Consider the following 22,835-nt stretch of genomic DNA (forward strand, 5'->3'; position numbering starts at 1 on the left):
GAAAGAAGCGCGAGAAGAAAGGGAAAGGCCTTTTTCTCCGGTGGGCGCGGTCACGAGGCGTTCTCTCGACGTGTGCACACGCCATTGGCCAAGCAAGAGATGACGTCCCCGCAGCCGCCCCGGTGCAAACCGCGGCAAGGGCGGCGCCGCACTGAAAATTGGTGAGGCGCGCGCGCTCCCGCGGTCTGCCACGCCCTCAACCTCCACTCGCCAACCCGCTCGTCCAGTCCCTCTTCGCGCCCATTTAGCCACGCCCCTTTCGTCATCGCTCCTCCTTCACCAGACCGGCGGCGCGCGGAAAGCGCGTCACGTGATGACTGGCCCCGCCTCTTCCTCTCGGTCCCATATTGAACTCGAGTTGGAAGAGGCGAGTCCGGTCTCAAAATGGAGGTAAAACCGCCGCCCGGTCGCCCCCAGCCCGACTCCGGCCGTCGCCGCCGCCGCCGGGGGGAGGAGGTATTAGGGGGAGAGTGGGGGGTTGATGGGTAGTGGCCGGCGTGGGGGGGCCTGGCTCGGTGGGAGCGGGGAGGCCGGGTGGACGGGTCGGCTGTCCCGCGCTCTGCGTGGAGACGGGCGGTGGGAGGGGGAGGGGAGCGGGCCTCGCGGGCCTCCCCGGGACCCTCGCCTGCCTCGCTTCTCCTTCGGCTGCACAGGTCGCCCTTCTGAGGCGCGGCGTGGCTGGGGAGCCTTGGGGAGCGGGGCCAGCCGGCCGGCCAGCCGCGCGGCCTCAGATTTGAGGCCGAGGGAGGCATGGCGGGCCTGGGCGGGAGCGGTTGGGAAGAGGCGGTGGGGGAGGGGAGGGGACGAGCAGTCACATCCGGGCGAGCGAGCTGGCGGGCGGCGGCCACATTGACATTGATCCGCCGCCGCCGCGTTACGAAATGGCGCATTGGCCCGCAATGGCCGCCGCCTCACTCCGCCACCGGGAAAGAGTGGGATTGGAAGGAAGAGGGAGAAGGCGGCTGGGCAGAAAATGCCGCAGATGGCCTCGAAGCTTGCGGCGCAGTGCCTTTCCTGAAGTTTGCCGAGCGTTTCCAGTTCTTGCAGACCTATTTAAGGCGACGAGATTTTTTTCTTCGCAGCATCCAGTTGAAAATAAAATTTTGTAATGCTTGATATTTTATGATATCTCCTTATGTATTCTTGCTAAAGTAATTCAAATCCTATCTTCACGCCACTGTTTTAAAATAGGAACTTGGAAAATTTTTTATCTTTATCTTTCCCATGGCTCTGGTTATAGTTTCTTGAATCTTTTTAGAGGACTGCAACCACAGTTGAATTTCTCGTGTGCTTGAAATAATTTTATGTGGGGTATAGTTTTTTTTAAGTCAACTTGGTGTTAATTAAATGCATTTAACCAATACGTTGGAAAAGATAAGTGAATTAATGGTTTAGGCTGTTAATCATTTAACATTTTTTCCTGGGGTATGACGTTCATTTGCATTAAATGCTTTAACATCTGTACATACTTTTAAAAGACAAGACATTAGAATGTAAATGTGAACCCCTTTATGAAAGGACTGAATGATGTCTTGATGCATGGATTAAATGGCAATTTATATAATTTAGAAAACAGCTGGTTAAATTATGTTCACAGCTCTTTAAAAAAATCTTAACTCGAAGTATAATAAGTAGTATAATTTACATAGTCCAGTGTCCCTTTTTGTGTCCGTATAATATGCATTTAAAATTTTTGCCATGTGATACAAGTGCACATAGGGAATTTTTGCAGCATATAACTTAAAACAAATTGATTACAAAAATTTATCAAGGTGCATGGTGGATATTTTTAGAGTTTTGGGGGGTGGGGGGAATTTGCTTTATCGAGGAATGTCTTTTAGTATTTTCATTTACTTGTAACCAGTGAATTATTTTAATTTGCCACTCAAGACTTTTAAGTTGTACCGTACAGTTTTGTGATTTAGATGCTTGACATGAAAAGATGGCATGGATTAAACCCTGGTTCTACAACACTTTGGTTTCTTAGAAAATGGTATCTCAGTAGCAGCACCTTAAGTAATTGACCCCATGTACTTTTGTAGCTTATTATTAATAGACTTTTGATTCTGGGATTCCCTTTGGACTTCAGTTTAGTTGAAGTGATGTTGGTATTGGAAAAGCTGGATAAAGGTTTTCTGGTGTTTAGGTTTCTTTATTAAGTTGATGTGATTTATGTGATCCTACTCCAGTTTTTTAGCGAAGTGTTAATGGTACAGAATTTTATACTTTTTTTATTTGTAGCAGAGTAAAGGCTTGTACATCTTAGCAATTCACCTACCAAAAGAAATATATAATTAAAGTGTATTGATTTGTTTTCTCAGGGCCATGATCCAAAGGAACCAGAGCAGTTGAGAAAACTGTTTATTGGTGGTCTGAGTTTTGAAACTACAGATGACAGTTTAAGAGAACATTTTGAGAAATGGGGCACCCTCACAGATTGTGTGGTAAGTTACTAAAAGAACAAAAGAAGGTTCTTGGAAAGGGTAGAAGATGTGTGGAAGTGTATTTCAATGCTTTAAAATTTTCTTTTGTAGGTGATGAGAGACCCTCAAACAAAACGCTCCCGGGGATTTGGTTTCGTGACTTACTCTTGTGTTGAAGAAGTAGATGCAGCTATGTGTGCTCGACCACACAAAGTTGATGGGCGTGTAGTGGAACCAAAGAGAGCTGTTTCTAGAGAGGTATTTTAATACCATGCTGTATAACATGAACACGTTGTAAACATTTGGTTTTTTTGACTTACATATTTTTTACTTGTAGGATTCTGTAAAGCCTGGTGCCCATCTAACAGTGAAGAAAATTTTTGTTGGTGGTATTAAAGAAGATACAGAAGAATATAATTTGAGAGACTACTTTGAAAAGTATGGCAAGATTGAAACCATAGAAGTTATGGAAGACAGGCAGAGTGGGAAAAAAAGAGGATTTGCATTTGTAACATTTGATGATCATGATACAGTTGATAAAATTGTTGGTAAGTAGCAACTTGAAGAAGAAAGCTGAAATGGCTTTTTTGTTCTACACTAAATTTGTTAACTTGCTTATAATATTGTATCGTACATAATGGCGTTGACAGTGTATGAGTCAAGTAACTATGCTTGTGTAACCAGCATCTGGATCAAGAAATATATGTCGGCATCCCAGAGTTTTCTCTCCTCCCCACTCTGAAGTCATTCCCGTCTTGATATTTTAATGTTATACAGTACTAAAGGATATCATTTGTATCTGGTTTTTCAAACATCAAATAACTTTTGTTTGTTTGATTTAAAAAAAATTTAGTTCAGAAATACCACACTATTAATGGGCATAACTGTGAAGTGAAAAAGGCCCTTTCTAAACAAGAAATGCAGTCTGCTGGATCACAAAGAGGTGAGTAGTGCCATATATACTTAAACAATAAACGTGAGAGGTGTTTGTAAGGTTCTTAAAGACCTTCCTTGCCTGTGTTAAAGGCCGTGGAGGTGGATCTGGCAACTTTATGGGTCGTGGAGGAAACTTTGGAGGTGGTGGAGGTAATTTTGGCCGTGGTGGAAACTTCGGTGGAAGAGGTAGGATGGGTATGTTGTTTAAGTATGTCTGTCTAAAGTTTATTAGTAAATTAAGCTGTAATTTGAATTCATACCTCTTCCTCAGGAGGCTATGGTGGTGGAGGTGGCAGCAGAGGCAGTTATGGAGGAGGTGATGGTGGATATAACGGATTTGGAGGTGATGGTAAGTTTTTTTGAAACTTGTTAATACTATTTTGATTTTTCCTGTTTTTCTGAAAATTAAATTTTTCATTTTTCTAGTTTCGGTCAAAACTAGAATGGCTTGATGGTTAAAATAGGCTTCTAAATATAGAAGCCCACTAAAGACTTAACAGTAATTTTTTGCTAATTAGGTTAGTCAAACTGACATTATGTATCAAAATGTATTTAATCATTTATCTTCAGTTCTTACTAGCTTAGTGTTAGATCAGTACATTAGCTTATTTTTTCAGTGGCTTAAATGTAATATAAAAAGTCAATAATTTGATCCTTCATGCGCTTTTTTGTGTGTGACCCAATTTCTTTTAGGTGGAAACTATGGCGGTGGTCCTGGTTATAGTAGTAGAGGAGGCTATGGTGGTGGTGGTGGACCAGGATATGGAAACCAAGGTGGTGGATATGGTGGAGGTGGTGGAGGATATGATGGTTACAATGAAGGGGGGAATTTTGGTGGTAAGTTTTCACTTATTGTTCAAAACATTGTTTATAGTTTCATTACAGATGTTTAAAAGTGTTAATGCATTTAGTCAAATTTCATGTGTAGAATTAGATACTCAATTGGGTAATTGAACTAAATTATCTTACTATGCTTATTTAGTAAAATATTAGAATGTATTTCATTCTTTATTTTGTACTTGAAAAGGTGTTACTGTACTTATTGCCAGAATTTTACCTATCTTTAGTCACTTTTAAACTGGACAGATGGGAACTGCAAATTGTTGGCAGGATGGAGTGTCAGCTGGGGTCTAAATGATGAAAGCACTTTGAATCTGAATGTGTGGCATAGATACACTGCAGGCGAAGCCAGACTGCATCATTACTCTGTGATACTCTCTAAAGACCTTCGTTATGAATACTGAGTTGCACTGTATTGATGTATCAACAATAGAAGATTTTTTTTTAACAGAGTACTTCTCTGTTGACTTAAAAGTTGTCTTCTAGTCAGAATTAGAGGGAATCACAGACCCTGGCCGGTTGGCTCAGTGGTAGAGCATCGGCCTGGCGTGCAGGAGTCCCAGGTTCGATTCCTGGCCAGGGCACACAGGAGAAGTGCCAATCTGCTTCTCCACCCCTCCCCCTCTCCTTCCTCTCTGTCTCTCTCCCCTCCTTTCAGCCAAAGCTCCATTGAAGCAAAGTTGGCCCGGGCGCTGAGGATGGCTCCGTGGCCTCTGCTTCGGGCGCTAGAATGGTTCTGGTTGCAACAGAGCAACACCCCAGATGGGCAGAGCATTGCCCCCTGGTGGGCGAGCCAGGTGGATCCCAGTCAGGCGCATGCGGGAGTCTGTCTCCCCATTTCCAACTTCAGAAAAATACAAAAAAAGAGTGAATCACACAGTTTTGATGGTGTTAGTGGTGTGGACAGAACATGTGCTAGAATGTATTATCAAATATAAACAAAAAATGACAGCTAGCTAGGTACATACTTTGGGACCATCTTTCTCTCTTCCCTACACATGTCAGGTCTGCCAGTGGGCCTCTGGTAGAGTTTGGTAGCTCTGTCAAGTGTCTGTTTTTTTTTTTTTTTTTCTTTACCAAGTGAGAGGTGAGATAGACTTCCACATGCGCCCCTATTGGTATCCACCTGGAAACCCCTGCCTGGTGCCTATGTTCTGCCCATCTGGGACCATGCTCACATCGGAGCTACTTTTAGCACCTTAGGCAGAGGCTCCAGGAGCCATCCCTAGCGCCTAGGGCAGATGTTTTTGAACCAATTCAGCCATGCCTGTGGGGAGAGGAAGAGAGCAAGAGGAGGGTGAGGGATGGAGAAGCAGATGGTTGCTTCTCCTGTGTGCCCTGACTGGAATGGAACCCGGGATTTCTACACACTTGGCCAGTGCTCTTATCATTGAGCCAGGGCTGCAAAGTGTTTTTTCAAAGAGTCTCATAAATATTGTAGACCATGCTGCCATGATTATTAAGATGGTGTATGTATTAGAAGAGGGAAATTACGGTGTTTAGGTTAACCACAAATAAAACCTTTGTAATTTCAGGTAACTATGGTGGTGGAAACTATAATGATTTTGGAAATTACAGTGGACAACAGCAATCAAATTATGGACCCATGAAAGGGGGCAGTTTTGGTGGAAGAAGCTCGGGCAGTCCCTATGGTGGTAAATAAATTTTCATTGGAATTCTTTATATTCCTTAATTTATAAACTCGAGTATTTCTTTTTAAGTTTCTTAATGTATATATTTCCAGGTGGTTACGGATCTGGTGGTGGTGGAAGTGGTGGATATGGTAGCAGAAGGTTCTAAAAACTCAAGAAAAGGGTAGGTATCCTTTAAATTTTTATCATGATGATAAAGCATATGTGGAACTGTTCACTGAGTGTAATAATTTTTTTATCCTGTATTATTCAACAGGCTACAGTTCTTAGCAGGAGAGAGAGCGAGGAGTTGTCAGGAAAGCTGCAGGTTACTTTGAGACAGTCGTCCCAAATGCATTAGAGGAACTGTAAAAATCTGCCACAGAAGGAACGATGATCCATAGTCAGAAAAGTTACTGCAGCTTAAACAGGAAACCCTTCTTGTTCAGGACTGTCATAGCCACAGTTTGCAAAAAGTGCAGCTATTGATAAATGCAATGTAGTGTCAATTAGATGTACATTCCTGAGGTCTTTTATCTGTTGTAGCTTTGTCTTTTTCTTTTTCTTTTCATTACATCAGGTATATTGCCCTGTAAATTGTGGTAGTGGTACCAGGAATAAAAAATTAAGGAATTTTTAACTTTTCAATATTTGTGTAGTTCAGTTTTTCTACATTTTAGTACAGAAACTTTAACAAAATGCAGTTTGGAAGGTGTTTCCTTGTGAGTTAACGAGTAAAGAAGATCATTGTTAATCACTATTTTGTATGACTTTTGCTAAAGTTAACTGTAAAGAAACACCTGCTGACTTGCAGTTTAAGGGGAATTCTCTCCATTTCCAAATCATGAAATGAAATGAAATGAATGGGCTCTGACATGTGGAGAGAATAGATAATTGTATGTTTGCAATGTGTGTTTTAGATAAATAGAATTGGGTATTTAAATTATCACATTTGTGACTTTAATAGCATAAAGACTTACCTTCAAACGAAAAATCTCAATTTCTATTTGGTTTTTGTGCATTTTCTTTAAAAATGTAATCATGATTTTAGTGTGTTAGCTTTGCTGAGTCCTGCCTCTGTTTAGAATAACTCCATCCTACATTCACTTTGGTCACATGTGAGCTGTTGCCATAGTTTTATTTGGGTGTAAAGAATGTCTGTTGGCCCTCTGTTTAAATTCTAGAAAGGGGTAGAATGTTTTTTCTTCTCCATTAAAAACCATTCTTAAAGTTTTCAAAATATATAGGACCACTAAACCTGCTGTATCTGAGCAAACTAGTGGGTACCTTTTTTTCCTTTTTAAAGCACAAGAGGCCCATAAATCTTTAGTTATTTTCCTTGGTTTAATATATATTTTTTTGATACAAGCTCTCAAAGCAAGAGAATAAAAATCACGCATTGTTGAACCTTTAACTGGCTGGCATGCTTTCCTTTATGTACCCTCTACATTTTCCTGGATGAAACCAAGGACAGTCTGGATATAACTGACCCAAGTGACTTAATGCAGTTAGAGGAGTACCACAGTTGCTTAGTACAAGCTTCCCACTTCCCAGAGACCTGAATCCAAGTTTGGATTGTCTTGAGTTCTAATTCAAAATTCCAAAGAACACACTGTTACTCTATGTGTATGCTTGAACCTAAATCATGTTGGTATGAGGTAATTTGTTTGGAAGACCCTGGGTGAGATTTGTAGATAATAAGGTCATTATATAAACCAATGTTTACTGTTTTGCGCCAGCCTAGTGCTGAACCATTTCATTCAAGCCCTAAGTATGTGCCCTGCTGTTATTTCTTTTGACAGTTGAACATTGAATTCAAGGTTCTTATTTTTGTTTTAAGAGGTACTAAGCAAAACAAGCAATAAAAAGGGGGATGGGGCGTGTTAGTGTTTGCATATGCTCTCTTGTTGCTCTAATTCTGTGCATTAATATTTGGATGCATGCAATGCCAGCATGGATATTGGTCTTCACAGATACTTCAGTTTTCCAGAAAACACTCACAAACCAATAAATGTAACAGACAACATGCCATTTGTTAATGGATATGTGTGAATAAGCAGTGTAGAAAATAGGCAAATATTAGAAAATGGTTAAGTCTTTGACAACTGCAAGTGTGGTTCTATGAGTGGACACTGTCAATGTTTATAACAAACCTGGGTACCTGGTCAAAATAATGCTTGGGAAAAACATTTTATTAAAATTGAGCTAAATTGTCTCAAGTTCTTTTATTCATATAATAAAGGTTGAAGGAATGGGGGAGATTAACATTTCCTGTTTTTATGTTTGTGGAATTGCTTGACACAACCTTGACAGTATCCTTTAATGGCATATGAAGTTAATTGTACTGTTAACAAATTTTCTATGTTCTGGAACTAGTTTTAATAGTAAAAATATATTCAGTAAGTTGATGTCTGCAACATATAAGCAGGTGAAATCTGTGTATGTGACCTGTTTATAAGTTGTACTAGCTTAGTTCTTGTGAACAGTGTGGAAAAGTAAGCCATGAGGAGGGCGATTTAACCAGCTTGAAAGGACCTAAAGATGTGCTTTTTAAGCACAGTGGATCAAAGGAGACTCTCTAAGACAGGACTTCAGCAGCCTTTTGAGTATGGACAAGTCAGCATAAATAAAGAATGACAAGGCAGCAGCAAGAGCTTCAACTACAGAGAAGTGAAAGCATAAGATACTATGGTGATAGTGAGCAACTTTTCAAAAGCTAGTTTTAAATCTGCTTTTTACAACTGAAATTTCGAAGAAAGTCTAGCAGGAAGGAGCTCTTCGCCTTTTGGAACATCAATGAGAGATAGTTGCCACAGTCACTAGGTCTAGCATTTAGACCTGCAAGGAAGGGCAATAAGCATTAGGTAAGGCTTGAATTTGAATTTTTTCACTAATTAAAGAGTAATTTTTTGTAAAGCAAGGTAAGAGTAATCTTTTTGATTTGCAGGTTGAATGAGAACCCTACTTGCCTAAATGAGGAATGTCTTTCCTACCATCTTAAATACGAAGGTTTCTGGCTGGGTAAGGTTTGTAGTTCACAGTAAAACCTGATGACACCATTTGTTTCCCTACAAATTTATATTACACATTTGAAACTTAGGTACATTAGCAAAATGGTGCAACTGAAAGTATTTTGGAACCACATCCAAAACATTTTAAACAGTTTTTTATATTTCCCTGCAATAACCATGAGTGTTCATGTTGAGGTGTGGCCCCATATACACAATTCATTGTTGGTGTCTTAAGGATACATTTCTGACAAGAAGGAAATAACCAAATTTGCAGAGCGATTATAATAAGAATGACAGTTGGTAAAAAGAAGGATTAAGCTGCCAATCCAATCCTTGTTCTAGGAAAAACACTTTGGAGAGTAAACTATATTTTACCTATGGGCGGGTGGTTTTTAAATTGCTACATAATACAAATATAAAAATGGTCTTCATTTAGCTTACCTCATATATAAGTTCTGCATATAAGTCAGGGAATTGATGGGACTACTAGAATAAGAGTGTGTGTGTATGTGTATGTATGTATTTGGGTGTGTGTCTCCTTGAACCTGTTAACCAGAAGCAGTGGGGACCTAATTATGTTAATGCTCCTTTTAAAAAAACAGCTTCCCAAAGAGTAATCAAACTGTTAATTACTGTTCAAATCAGTTGCTAATTCCATAAGGGCTATTACTGCTGCCCCCAAAGGGCTTGTTAAAAATTGAGATTTGATGTTAATTCACTTACAAAACAATTGGGGGACATACATTTAAAGTGAAACCAGCTTCTAAATTATAAATGAAGTTCTTACATAAACAGGAGTATGCTAGTTTATTCTCACAAAAAGACTGGTTGGCTATCTAAATCACTAAATTTCTACACATCACTGAAAATGAAGTGTTGAACAAGTTCATCTTTTATTGATGCATTTTCTTTGCAGCATGGTTTTAGGGAAGCAAATTTGCTAAGATAGGAAACTTAAGGGATTTTTTTTTTTCAGTCCATCAGCTATTTATGAAGTAAACTGATTTAATTTAAATGTGGTTACACTCATTTCTGAAAAATACGCTCTTAAGTTCCAAAGGGAAATTGGTCAAGGCAAACAGCTGATTGTCAAAGCAACTCACAGGTTACTGCTTTCCACACTATTAAAAAATTCCATTTGCACTCATGTCCCAAAGAAGAAAATTGGGTAGTAAAGACCATTTGTTACAGAACTAAAAAATTTGAAGAGGTTTGGTTTTAAGAATTCCAGTATGGAAGTCGCAATTTGAAACATTTCTAGTTTGTGAGAGTATCTTTTGGAGTTCCTCTAATGTTGCAAAGTAGGAAATGAGATGCTAATGTGCAGGGGTAATTAAGGATTGTTATCAAATATTCAAAATTTTAAGTATCAATGTCTGATTTTTAAGATGAGGTGGTCTGTAATGGATTCAAATGTTTCATTTGTAGGATAATGAAATGTTTACAGAAAGTAACTTTTTCATTAAAATATTTTTAGAAATGTGTGTGGTGTTGTCACTTGCACGATCTTCATGTGACTAAAATGCTATAGGTGGATATGACAACAGTAATAAAGTGGAATGAGCCTTTCTTTACATGTGTTACTTTTAAAATGGTTTCTGTTAAATATTAAACATTGACCTGGGAAATACACATGAAAAAATGGTAAAACAGTTTACTGCCACTTCAGGATTTAAGTCTTGAAGGACAAAACAGCATATAATTTGGGTAAAAGGTGAAGAATCAGTGAATTTTCAGGGGAAAATGTATACAGTTAAGGATAATTTGAGCAAAAGGAATCACCAGTTGCTGAGTGTATTGATTGTATTCTGTTTTTAACTTGTAAAAAGGGGCAGGCAAGGAAGGATGAGAAGCATCGACTCCTAGTGTGACACATTTGCATTTCCACACGCTTTGGGGGGTGGGGCGGCCCTCCAGCTGGGTCAGACCTTGGTACTTCATGTCTGGGTCCTCAGTGCTCCAGACAGCATCACCACCTGGTCAGGCCAGTGAATTTTGGGGGTGGGGTTTTTTGAGGAGGACAGTCCATACTCCTGGAGCGCTGTACAGGGTTGATGTTCTGTCCCTGTTGGGCAGTGCTCCAAATAGCTGTAGGGGGAAGCAATAACAAGGGGGTGCGTGTGGCCAGTTATTTGAATCAACCCCGCGATGGCTGCGGAAAGGGGGAGTGGTGAAGAAGCAGGTGGTCAACTATCTGTCCTGACTTAGAACTGTCAGGTTACTGCTGAGGCAAGCGGCCAGGGCATTTTTACCCTTTTTCCAAGTGAGGGAAGATAGACTCCTGTGTGCACCTGAACTGGGCTCTACCTGGCAACCTTTGTCAGGAGCTGTGCTGCAACCAAATTTTCACCTGAGGCAGAGGCTCCATGGAGCCCTTCTCTGCACCCAGGACTGATGAGCTAGACCCAATCAAGCCATGACTTAAGGAGGGGAAGAAGAAAAGAGCAAGAGTAGAGAAGCTGATGGTCTCTTCTGTGTGCCCTGACTGGGAATCGAACCTTGCACATCCACACAGTTCTGACACATCACTGAGCCAGCTGGCCAAGGCCATTGAGTGTCTTAAAGGCAGTGGATTGGTTGGACATTTTGTGCTGAGGGCGGGTTGGGTAAACACTTGAATCTGTAGATTGAACTACAGCACTGCAGCAAGTAAAGGTAATAGTCATTTATGACACTGGATTCTTCGTGTTAATAGCTAAGACCATTGTAAGTGAAGTGATTTGTGAATTGAAGTCATGTTGGAACTTGAGTTAACGGTTGCAACACATTTTCATTGTATTCAACATAAGGTCAGTGTGTGTGGAGGTTTCATACTCGGTAATTTTAAGTACCTTAAAATTCCAGTTTAATACTTGAATCCCAAAACAACTCGGATCATGAGTGGATTTCATTTCCACCAAAGTATTTTCTTGGAGTGAAATATTGTTAAACTAAAATATTTGAGCATGATAAAGTTGGCGTCCTATATGTACTCATCACAACCCAGTTCAGTTTTTGAAGATTAATGCTACTTTTACAAAAATGGGGTCCTGGCCCTGGCCGGTTGGCTCAGCGGTAGAGCGTCGGCCTGGCGTGCGGGAGTCCTGGGTTCGATTCCCGGCCAGGGCACATAGGAGAAGCGCCCATTTGCTTCTCCAACCCCCCTTCCTCTCTGTCTCTCTCTTCCCCTCCCGCAGCCAAGGCTCCATTGGAGCAAAGATGGCCCGGGCGCTGGGGATGGCTCCTTGGCCTCTGCCCCAGGCGCTACAGTGGCTCTGGTCGCGGCAAAGCGACGCCCCCGAGGGGCAGAGCATCGCCCCCTGGTGGGCAGAGCGTCGCCCCTGGTGGGCGTGCCGGGTGGATCCCGATAGGGCGCATGCGGGAGTCTGTCTGTCTCCCCGTTTCCAGCTTCAGAAAAAGAAAAAAAAGGGGGTCCTATCAATATATTAGGTTGATATAACTTAGAATTGAAAAGTGCCAAAGTTGAGGAGAGAATATGGTAATAGGTAAAACACGTACTTGCCCATCACAGTTTCATAAACAGTGTGGCGAAGGTGTATTGAGAATTGACTTTGTATAGTAAAATTTAAATGGGCAAAGTACTGAAAACCAGTTAGGAAATAGTAATTGACCCATATTCAACTAAAATGTATAGGTAAGGAATATATACAAGGGTGTTTTTAGCTTTAAAATAATTCAAAAGATAGATTATAAAGCTTGACCAGGCGGTGGTGCAGTGGATAGAGCATCAGACTGGGATGCAAAGGACCCAGGTTCAAGTCCCAGAGGTCGCCAGCTTGAGCGCAGGCTCATCTGGTTTGAGCAAAAGCCCACCAGCTTGAACCCAAGGTCACTGGCTCCAGCAAGGGGTTACTCGGTCTGCTGAAGGCCCGCGTTCAAGACACATATGAGAAAGCAATCAATGAACAACTAAGGTATTGCAATGCGCAATGAAAAACTAATGATTGATGCTTCTCATCTCTCTCCGTTCCTGTCTGTCTGTCCCTGTCTATCCCTCTCTCTGACTCTCTGTAAAAAAAAAAAAAAAAAAATTTATAAAAAGTTTTAGCCCTGGCCGGTTGGCTCAGTGGTAGAGCATCAGCCTGGCGTGCAGGAGTCCCCAGGTTCGATTCCCGGCCAGGGCACACAGGAGAAGCACCCATCTGCTTCTCCACCCCTCCCCCTCTCCTTCCTCTCTGTCTCTTCCCCTCCTTCAGCCAAGGCTCCATTGGAGCAAGGTTGGCCTGGGCACTGAGGATGGCTCCTTGGCCTCTGCCTCAGGCGCTAGAATGGCTCTGGTTGCAACAGAGCAATGCCCCAGATGGGCAGAGCATCGCCCCCTGGTGGGCATGCTGGGTGGATCCCGGTCGGGTGCATGCGGGAGTCTGTCTGCCTCCCCGTTTCCAACTTCAGAAAAATACAAAAAATATATATATATTTAAAAAGTTTTATATATAGCTGTTACAACTAATAAAGAGCTTAAAATCAGATGAGAAAAATTACAAATGTTTATTTGTTATATCTGAAAGTTATAAGGTGCCAGTTAAGTGGTGGTGCAGTGAATAGGGCGATGTAGTCCCAGGTTTGAAGCCTGAGGTCGCTTGCTTGACGTGGATCATTAACATGATCCCATGATTGCTGGCTTGAAGCCCCCCCCCACCCCCATCCCCACCCTTGGTCAAGGCACATAGGAGAAGCAATGAACAAATGAAGCAACTATGTGTTGATGCATCTCTCTCACACCCGTCCTCAAAAAATGTAAGGTTTTTAAAAAAATACACATTGCATTAGTCCATGCATTTTGTGAAAGGAGTCAACTTGCATCCTTTAAAAGAATATATCAAAGGAACTCTGATCAAAGTTTTCTATTTGGACTTATTAAACCTGTTACCTTCTCTTTCACCTTTAATATGTTCTGGGAGAAAATTCAGTTGTAGTTTTTGGCTATCAATAAAATTTTAAAAAATGTCTCCATTGATTAGAAAGAGAGGAAGGGAGACGGAAGTATCAACTCATTTGACTGAGTTGTTGCATTTAGTAGTGCACTCATTGCTTCTCGTATGTTCCCTGACCGGGGATCAAACCCATGACCTTGGCACGCCAGGACAACGCTCTATCCTCTGCGCCAGGGCCTATCAGTAAAAAATTTTAAACCATACTTAACGTTTTGTAAGCTTGGGCAACTTATTTAGGGCTTAAACGTTTTTGTGTGTGTGCCATGCTACTCTTTGGCAGTTTGGTGATGCCAGCTGACCCCTTAGAATGTTGTTTTCATATACGTATATTAAATATTGTAGAATTAAATATTACATTGAAAATAGTTGCCTGACCAGGTGGTGGCACAGTGGATAGAGCGTCAGCCTGGGATGCTGAGGGCAAGGTTCATAACCCCGAGGACACCGCCTGGAGCAAGGGCTTACCAGCTTAAGCGTGAGATCATACACATGACCCATGGTCACTGGCTTGAATTTAAAGGTCACTGGCTTGAAGCCCAACATTGCTGGATTGAGCAAGGGGTCTCTGGCGGGGCTAGAATCCCCTGGCCAAGGCACATAAGAGAAAGCAATCAACGAATAACTAAGGTGCCGCCAACTATGAGTTGATGCTTCTCATCTTGCTCCCTTCCTGTCTCACTCTTGCTTAAAAAAAAAAAAGTTATCAAAATACTAAGTTTGATTTACTAATGTGTGTTTTAAACATGAAAGGAGGCTAGTGCTGGGTCTGACTTCTAAATTTGAGTACATAAATTTAATTGAGATACTTGGCAACAGTAATCTGACGATAAAATTGTGGTTTTAATGACATTCAGAAGTATTGTGTATAGCATTGCAGTTTGCTTCCTCTAATGAAAGAATATTTAATTTCATAGATATTGGAAATAAAGAATCTTTCTCCCAATCAAAATTCTTTTGTGGTTTGCTACCTATAATGAAGGAATGTTAAATTTCACTGATTAAAGGCTTTTTCTTTTTTTGACAGTCAGAGAGGGACAGATAGGGACAGACAGGAGGGAAAGAGATGAGAAGCATCAATTCTTTGTGGCAGCACCTTCCTAGTTCATTGATTGCTTTCTCATATGTGTTTTGACCCCGGGGGGCTCCAGATCAAGTGACCCTTTGCTCAAGCCAGCTACCTTTGGGCTCAAGTCAGCGACCATGGGGTCATGTCTATGAGCCCACGCTCAAGCCGGCAACCTCGGGGTTTCAAACCTGGGTCCTCCGCGTCCTAGTCCGATGCTCTACCCACTGTACCATGGTTGCCTGGTCAGGCCTAAGTCAAATTTTCTTAAGCTAATCTGTCTTTAGTTTCTTTCACTTGCAGCCAAAAGTCATCCATTTTATAAGGTTAAAGAAAATGAGAAAATGAGGACTTAGGTACAGTACTTTTTGTGGAGTAATTCAAATAGGCTTTACAGATGAGGAAAGGAGCCTGATTGCTTTCAGTTACTGTATTTCCTCATGTAAAAGATGCACCCTTCTATGAAAAAATTGGGGTCTAAAAACTGGGTGCGTCTTACACAGTGGTTTTTTTACTTGCATTTCCCACTTTTTGGCGTGGATAAGTTGTATGAATTTTATGATGAATAAAACTTGAGTTCAATAACTATGTAATTTTTTTTTCAAATTTCAGGCCCCCAAATTGTGTCTTATACATGGGGAGATATGGCACTAGAGGTCATTCTAGAAAGGCAGCAGCAAGCCCAGGCAGTCTGGCTCTGGAGCCTGTGGACCTCTGTGCTATATTCCTCCTAATGGATTGATAGAACTCTCAGTGAATAATTTGCATAGTTCTTATTCTAAACATTCTTAACACTCAAATGAATCTCCATTTCCCCAGTTTAAAACAAGACAAACATTATGTGAGGAAATAGTGAATGGTTCATTGGGTAGCAGAAAAATGTTCAGTTTTTAGGGGCCTTGATTTTGTACTTGATACTTACATGTTTAATCTCAATATGTGAGATTAAACTGATTTTAATTCAACCGATTTTCCTCACTTTGGTCTCCCTCTAACTAGTCTCCATCTTTGGGCAACTTAGTTCTTAGAGATGTTCAAGTCCTTGACTCCACTTTCACTCCACACTCCAATTCCATTCTTTCAGAAAATCCTTCTAGTTTTACCTTTGAAACATGAAGAGAATCCAGTGCCTTATTATCACCCTTGACCGAGCACAATATTTCATGTGAATATTGCAGAGCAGCCTCCTCCTGGTGTTCTGCTTCCACCTTTATCCTCTACTATTCTCAACACACAAGGCAGGGGAGACTTAAAAATCAAATGTTACTCCTAGCTGACACCTCCAATAGTTCCCCACTTTGTTAGGTAAGAGCCAAAGTCCTTGTGAAGGCTTACCAAGGCTCTGCTAGCTTCACTCTACCCACTCACTCCACTCTACCCACTACCTTTTCCTTCCCCTCCACTTTCAGCCTATAGCCCTTGTTTTTCTTAAACAGGCCCCAGAACCTTTGGTTTCTGTCCTGTCTGAAATATTTTTAGTTAATGGAATGGGTTTTCCACACCTTCAAATATTGTCATCTCAGTAAGGCTTTTCCTATTTACAAACCTATTTTAAATTGCAATGTTTTACCAGTCATTCTGACTCTTTCTGGCATTGTGTAGTACATTTGCTGGCTTTCCTCACTAGTTCCAGGGGCACAGGGGTTTCCATTTTGTTCTCTGTACTTTTTTTTTTGTATTTTTCTGAAGTTGGAAATGGGGAGGCAGTCAGACAGACTCCCGCATGCGCCCAACCGGGATCCACCCGACATGCCCACCAGGGGGCGATGCTCTGCCCACCTGGGGTGTTGCTCTGTTGCAACCAGAGCCATTCTAGTGCCTAAGGCAGAGGCCAAGGAGCCATCCTCAGCACCTGGGCCAACTTTGCTCCAATGGAGCCTTGGTTGCGGGAGGGGAAGAGACAGACAGAGAGGAAGGAGAGGGGGAGCGGTGGAGAAGCAGATGAGCACTTCTCCTGTGTGCCCTGGCCGGGAATTGAACCTGGGATTCCTGCACACCAGGCCGATGCTCTACCACTGAGCCAACCAGCCAAGGCCTTGTTCTCTGTACTTTAAACAATGCCCAGCCCTGGCCGGTTGGCTCAGCGGTAGAGCGTCGGCCTAGCGTGCGGAGGACCCGGGTTCGATTCTGGCCAGGGCACACAGGAGAAGCGCCCATTTGCTTCTCCACCCCTCCGCCGCGCTTTCCTCTGTCTCTCTCTTCCCCTCCTGCAGCCAAGGCTCCATTGGAGCAAAAATGGCCCGGGCGCTGGGGATGGCTCTGTGGCCTCTGCCTCAGGCGCTAGAGTGGCTCTGGTCGCAACATGGCGACGCCCAGGATGGGCAGAGCATCGCCCCCTGGTGGGCAGAGCATCGCCCCCTGGTGGGCGTGCCGGGTGGATCCTGGTCGGGCGCATGCGGGAGTCTGTTAGACTGTCTCTCCCTGTTTCCAGCTTCAGAAAAATGAAAAGGAAAAAAAAAACAAATTAAAAAAAAAAAAAAAAAAACAATGCCCAACACATAGTATTCTTTTTTTTTTTTTTTTTTTTTTTTTTAACATAGATATTTTTAAAGATTTATTGATTTGCCCTAGCTGGATAGCTCAGTTGGTTGGAGCATTGTCACGAGGCGTGGAGGTTGCTGGTTCGATCCCTGGTCGAAGCATATACAGAAACAGATTGATGTTCCTGTCTCTCTCTTCTCTCTAAAATCAATAAATATTTTAAAATTTTTTTACTGATTTTAGAGAGAAAGGCAGGGGTTTGGAAGAGTGGGAAGCATCAACTCATAGTTGCTTCTCATATGTGCCTTGACTGAGCAAGCTCAGGGTTTCAAACTGGTGACCTCAGCATTCCAGGTTGATGCTTTATCCACTGCACCACCTCAGGTCAGGCACAGCAGTTTTCATGTCGAGGTAGAACACTTGTGAGATGTACCTGCTGTTGAAGTAATAAAGTATCTTTTTTTTTTTTTTTTAAAGATTTTATTTATTCATTATAGAGAGGGGAGAGAGAGAGAGAGAGAAGGGGGAAGAGCAAGAAGCATCAACTCCCATATGTGCCTTGACCAGGCAAGCCCAGGGTTTTGAACCGGCAACCTCAGCGTTTCCAGGTTGACGCTTTATCCACTGCGCCACCACAGGTCAGGCAATAAAGTATCTTTTTGATATACTTCATTTTTCTATCTCTGGCACCAAAAGTTTAGTACAAAAAGCATACTGTAGCCTGACCAGGTGATGGTGCAATGGATAGAGCATCGACCTGGGACGCAGAGGACTCAGGCTCGAAACCCTGAGGCGTTGCTGGCTTGAGCACAGGTTGCTGGCTTGAGTGTGGGATCACAGACATGACCCATGGTCACTGGCTTGAGCCCAAAGGTTGCTGGCTTGCCCTATCTGTCCCTCTCTCTGTCTCGGTCACACAAAAAAAAGCACATTGTCAAAACATCCTGAAAATGCAAAATACCTAAATGTGTTAAATGTAATGTCATTGAAAATACTGTGAATGCATTCAAATTAATTACAAGTAATTTAACACAATCATAATATTCCTTTATTAGTACCAGCTTTTCAACTAAAAATATTTTTTGGCAGAGCTAAACAATTTAATATAAAAAAATGCCATTTTTTTGTTCATACAATTTTATAAAAAAGTATATAGTGGTTAGTTTTACAACAATTTACTTTTAGCCAGATGTCAAAACATATAAATCTATGAATGTAACAAATGAGATAAGAACAGTATAAATAAGTTTTTGTAGTTTTTACACGTATACAGAAACTAGCCCAAATGGTGTTCTAAGAAATTAAGTTTGCAGTTAAAGTGAAACTGATTTCAGTATACTGATAACTTATTTTAATGCTTTTAAAGTTTTATGTTATTTTCTACACTAGTTTTGGCTATAATCTTGCATAGAATTATAAAGTATATTTCTGTATTTCACATCACAGTAGGAGCTTGTAGTATATATAACAGTACAAAACAAAACAAAAAAAACAAAAAACACTAGCTCAGAAAAGGTCAGATCTTCCCATATCTAGTTTTTCTTAACACCTGGCTTCTTACTCTTGGGAACCAGGAATACATTGCCATCTTTCGTTTGCTGCAGGGAGTATTCACTAGGAGAGTAAGGTTTTCCATCTTCATCTCGTAGCATGCTGAAGACTTCGAGATACAAGGTGCTAAGTTGTTTTTTCAGTAGATGGAGGTTTTTGTCATTTTCTCCTTTTTCTTTGAGCAATTTTTCTTTTTCATCTTTTAAATGATCTAAATCTTGCTCCAGTTCCACTATATTTTCCAGTTTTCTTTTCCTGCAATTCTGAGCAGCCACTTTATTTTTACCCCTCCTACGTATATCTCGAATTAATGCAAGTTGAGCCTCATTGAATTGTTCCTTAGACATCATTTCATTGAAGTCATCAACAGGGAGGTTAATAATTTTTTCTACAGGGAATGGGATTTGGAGAGCTTTTGCCCTTAGCTCATCTCTTGTGAGATGAGCCTCCAAGCGGCTTGAATGTTTGTCTTTTGTGAATGGGGTTTTGCGATGACCGGGACTTGCAGGCAATTCTTTCCTTTGTATGTTTTCAAACTGGGCATCACGCACTGGAGCACTTTGCCCCTGAGATGGTGACAGGGATTGAAATGTATCCCCAGAAGGCTGTACTGGCTGTGTTTTGGTACCTTTGTGTTTGACACTGCTAGGGGCACTATCTATCTCTTCCATTTCAGAATCACTGAAGCCAAGTGGTGTGTCTCCATAGACAGAAGATTCTACCGAGTGTTCTGGTGATGCCATGCTGGGACTTGTGTTCAGGGAAATGCCCGAGTCTGAATCATTGAATTCTGCTGTGCTTTCAGGGAGGTTCGGATTGAAGGCTTTACACAGGGATAGATCAGAAACATCAATGGGCCCATGGAGAAGTTCAGAGAGGGACTGGCTGAAAGTAGCAGAGGCGGGCACGCTGCTGCTGCTGCTGGGCTCTGCTATGAAAGCAGAATAGAAGTCGTCACCAAAATCTGTGTGTACTGTCACATCCGAATTTAATGAGTTCACTGTCAACTGGCTGGGGTCTTCTGTGGTAAGGATGCTGCTGAAGGAGTCTTCAAAAGCATTGAGAAAATGTGGACTGCAGTTACCGACTTCTTTTTCCAGTGAAGGGATCGATGAGTAGAAATGGTAACTGTTGTCCATGGCTGCCTGTTTGGTTTCTGGACTTGGAACCGTGCTAGTCTCAACCAGCTTGTCATTTTGAATATTAAGACACTGCATGGAAAAGAAGTTTACATTATGTTAGTGAATCTTAAGTATTTTCAATAGCAGATAATCTGTAGATGAGTAAAAACTACTCACCCCCATTCTGTTCGAGCTGTTTTCTTCTCTAATACAGAGATAATTCCCATTTCCAACAGATACGTGTGCCTCAGCAGAATCTATCCTCAAGACATCCTGCCCCTTTAACTAACAAAATTGCATTTGAGTAAGCCATGGGCAGCTCTCATGACTAATTTAAAAGAACTCTCTAATCTTTCCTATAAATAGGTGGTATATAAATAATAAATAACCAGAATGACTAATTTAGAGGCACTGAATATAAAACAGCATCTTTGGCATTTATGTTAGATCTTAGTTACCTGTAATTCTGGAATGGATAATAGTTCCTCCCAAACTTGCTCAATGTCCTGCTGCATATTATCTAAATCACTGGTTAGCCGAAGGACAAGGGGTTCCAGTGGCTGAGTCTGATTAGGAGCTGTAAGGACTGGGCTCTCGATGTGGCTGGGAACATCAGAAACAAGTGATTGAAACGTAGCCGAAGAAACCTAAAAACAACAAGGCATTTATCTACGTGAGCCCACGGCCAACCATGGATGAGTGCCCTCCCAGGCCATCATCACAACACCTCCAGCCGGCACTGGCTACTCTAGTGACCCCTTATGACCCCAACTTCTGAAAAAGGAAACATCTTTTTGTCCTACCCAACTGACTCTGAATTTACTTTTTATTTACTGGTTTGTTTTATCCGATGCATTTGAAGGCAAACTTTCAAATGAGTAAGAATAATCTTTAGGAGTTAATTTGCATCTTTTTATATAACACTAGATATAGTGCTTCAAACACAAAAGGTTTATTAAAATTGTAAATTGAACAAGTTTTGGTGTATTACCCCGCTTTCTCTACTCATCAAAATATTTTAGTACCTGTAATAAATGTGTTACTTGTTTCCCTGGTTACGTTGAACCATGCTTATGGATATGCAGTAGAAAACATCTTGGGTTTTGCATTGTGTGGGAGTGGGTAAAGTTATGTATAGGCTAAGGTTTCCTTGACAAATTTCCTCTAAAATGTTTTTTATTCCTTTTTTTAAATGGAGAGACAGTAAAAGGACCCATATAGGATATATTAGGTGTAGCTGTGGAGTTTTGCTGTGAAGCAAATGTTATACCTCATTGTCATCTACAAATGGGAATGTCTCTGCCAAAAGCTGCATGCAGTCAGTGAAGTACAAAGCATCTGGTTTGGGAATGTGGGTAACCTGCATAAAAGGAAAAGACAAAAAGGAAGAAAAAACTGTTCAATGTTCCATTCCTGAGTGAAAGGTTCATGATTGATGGTCTTAAAATGTTTACAATCTGTTTAACCCAGTCAAGTGTTTCTTAAGTTCAGAAATCAGTTTAGTCTTGTAGTTAAGAGCACAGAAACAAACCAGACTATCTGGGTTCAAATTGGTTCCCCAAATTTCTTGAGTCCTCTGGGCAAGTTCTTTAACCTATTTGAGCTTCAATGGCTTATCTGTAGATAAAATGGAGATAGTGGCACCTACTTCAGATAATTGTTATATTGATTAAATCAGGTGCTTTAGAATAGTCACAATTACTGTTGCAGTTGGTACCAAAGTAATTCCTGCCCCTGGCTCCACTACTGTCACCAGCACTGCTGCTGCCTGATCCTCCCATGATGTTTCTATAGCTTACAAAGCTCTTTCATGTAGCTTACGTCCTCCTAACCCTTATAACTCTGTGAGGAAAGTCAGGTACTGAACTCATCAGGAGGCCAAAGCTGGGAATGACTTGACAAGGTCGTGAAGACACAATAAAAGGCAAAGCTGGGACTCAAATCCAGATGTTTTTAACTCCTGGGTTAATGTTCTTTTCTTCAACCATGCCATACATCTTCCCAAGAACTGAGCGCTCTGTACCTGGGAGTAGCTGGCAGATCCACTGGGTTCCGACGGGACGTGTTGGGCTGGCTGAATTGGGAGGAATTCACCTGTCTCTTCATCTAGTTGTAACTGAGCAAAAAAGGCTTTCTCTTGCTCCTTTTGGAGTTGTTCTTGTCTTTCCTTTTCAAGTTTTTTCTGTTTTTCCAGCTCATGCTCCTTCCGTCGTTGACTGAAGTCAAATACTTCTCGACTTACCCCAAGATCTATATCTTGCCTCCAAAGTATGTCAATCAAGTCCATGTCCTATATTCAAAAAAGGAAGAAGACCATGGTTAAGATGGTTTTAAAATGGCAGATATCACAAAATTCATCTTATGCCATTGTTGCTGGGGGGTGTGGTGTGGTGAGGCGATTACAAACAAAATCTGAGTGGGAACAAAGATCCAATGTTCTGGAAGGGCACAGTTAATTCCACTTAATGAATCTATTCGTTAAAAAAAAAACCAAATAACCTACAAACACAGCCATCTATTATAATCATTTACTACTTGGATTATTAACAACTGGTGATGGTAGAAATCACAAAAGAGCAAAATTAACAAATGTTGCATGTTACAGTTTTTGAATTAAAAGAAATCCCACAATTGTTTAATGGAATATAAAAATTAGAGCAGGCACTCCAAGCCACTGGTTTATTATGATAACTGGCATTTGGAAAACATGATTGAATACACAGAATTTTTTTTCTAAACTTGCTCAGCAAATGCCCAGTTTACAGAGGAGGAAAAAACCCCAAGTTGAATTGTCAGTCTAGCAGTTGTGAAATAGCACCATTCTCTGGGCCTTTCCTATATTGG

The 22,835-nt window shown here is 41.3% G+C and overlaps 2 protein-coding genes across 9 annotated transcripts in view; one reads left to right on the plus strand and one right to left on the minus strand.

The window, feature by feature from the left end:
- Positions 1–301: 301 nt before the first annotated feature.
- On the plus strand, positions 302–9,957 carry HNRNPA3 (heterogeneous nuclear ribonucleoprotein A3). 3 transcript variants are annotated; one of them, XM_066346620.1, is made up of 11 exons: positions 302–456; positions 2,322–2,444; positions 2,535–2,681; positions 2,761–2,971; positions 3,277–3,366; positions 3,450–3,545; positions 3,631–3,708; positions 4,053–4,196; positions 5,735–5,854; positions 5,944–6,014; positions 8,778–9,957. In XM_066346620.1, exons 1-10 carry the CDS (start codon positions 385–387, stop codon positions 5,997–5,999), a joined length of 1,137 nt encoding a protein of 378 aa, XP_066202717.1. In that variant the 5' UTR covers positions 302–384; the 3' UTR covers positions 6,000–6,014; positions 8,778–9,957. The 3 variants fall into 3 exon arrangements, with proteins under 3 accessions (XP_066202717.1, XP_066202716.1, XP_066202718.1); XM_066346619.1 differs by lacking the exon at positions 8,778–9,957 and adding an exon at positions 6,108–7,244; XM_066346621.1 differs by lacking the exon at positions 8,778–9,957 and adding an exon at positions 6,108–7,244 and having other exon boundaries at positions 322–390.
- Positions 9,958–18,344: 8,387 nt separating this feature from the next.
- NFE2L2 (NFE2 like bZIP transcription factor 2) overlaps positions 18,345–22,835 on the minus strand; it is a 35,561-nt gene continuing 31,070 nt past the window's right edge. For all 6 annotated transcript variants that reach the window (XM_066345041.1, XM_066345036.1, XM_066345040.1 and 3 more), the window contains 4 exons: positions 22,015–22,281; positions 21,262–21,351; positions 20,450–20,638; positions 18,345–20,081 (listed from right to left, as the gene is read on the minus strand). In XM_066345041.1, coding sequence (XP_066201138.1) covers positions 18,852–20,081; positions 20,450–20,638; positions 21,262–21,351; positions 22,015–22,278 — 1,773 coding nt within the window. In that variant the 5' untranslated portion in view covers positions 22,279–22,281 and the 3' untranslated portion in view covers positions 18,345–18,851. The remainder of the gene's footprint in view (positions 20,082–20,449; positions 20,639–21,261; positions 21,352–22,014; positions 22,282–22,835) is intronic.

This window comes from Saccopteryx leptura, chromosome 7 (genome assembly GCF_036850995.1).
Source record: "Saccopteryx leptura isolate mSacLep1 chromosome 7, mSacLep1_pri_phased_curated, whole genome shotgun sequence".
Lineage (NCBI taxonomy): Eukaryota > Metazoa > Chordata > Mammalia > Chiroptera > Emballonuridae > Saccopteryx > Saccopteryx leptura.

Excerpts from the sequence above, each read along its gene's own strand:
- HNRNPA3 (XM_066346620.1), top strand. The coding sequence starts at position 385 with ATGGAGGTAAAACCGCCGCCCGGTCGCCCCCAGCCCGACTCCGGCCGT. Across the intron at positions 2,972-3,276 it reads TACAGTTGATAAAATTGTTG|TTCAGAAATACCACACTATT; the intron begins GTAAGTAGCAAC and ends AAAAAAATTTAG. Across the intron at positions 3,546-3,630 it reads TGGAAACTTCGGTGGAAGAG|GAGGCTATGGTGGTGGAGGT; the intron begins GTAGGATGGGTA and ends CCTCTTCCTCAG.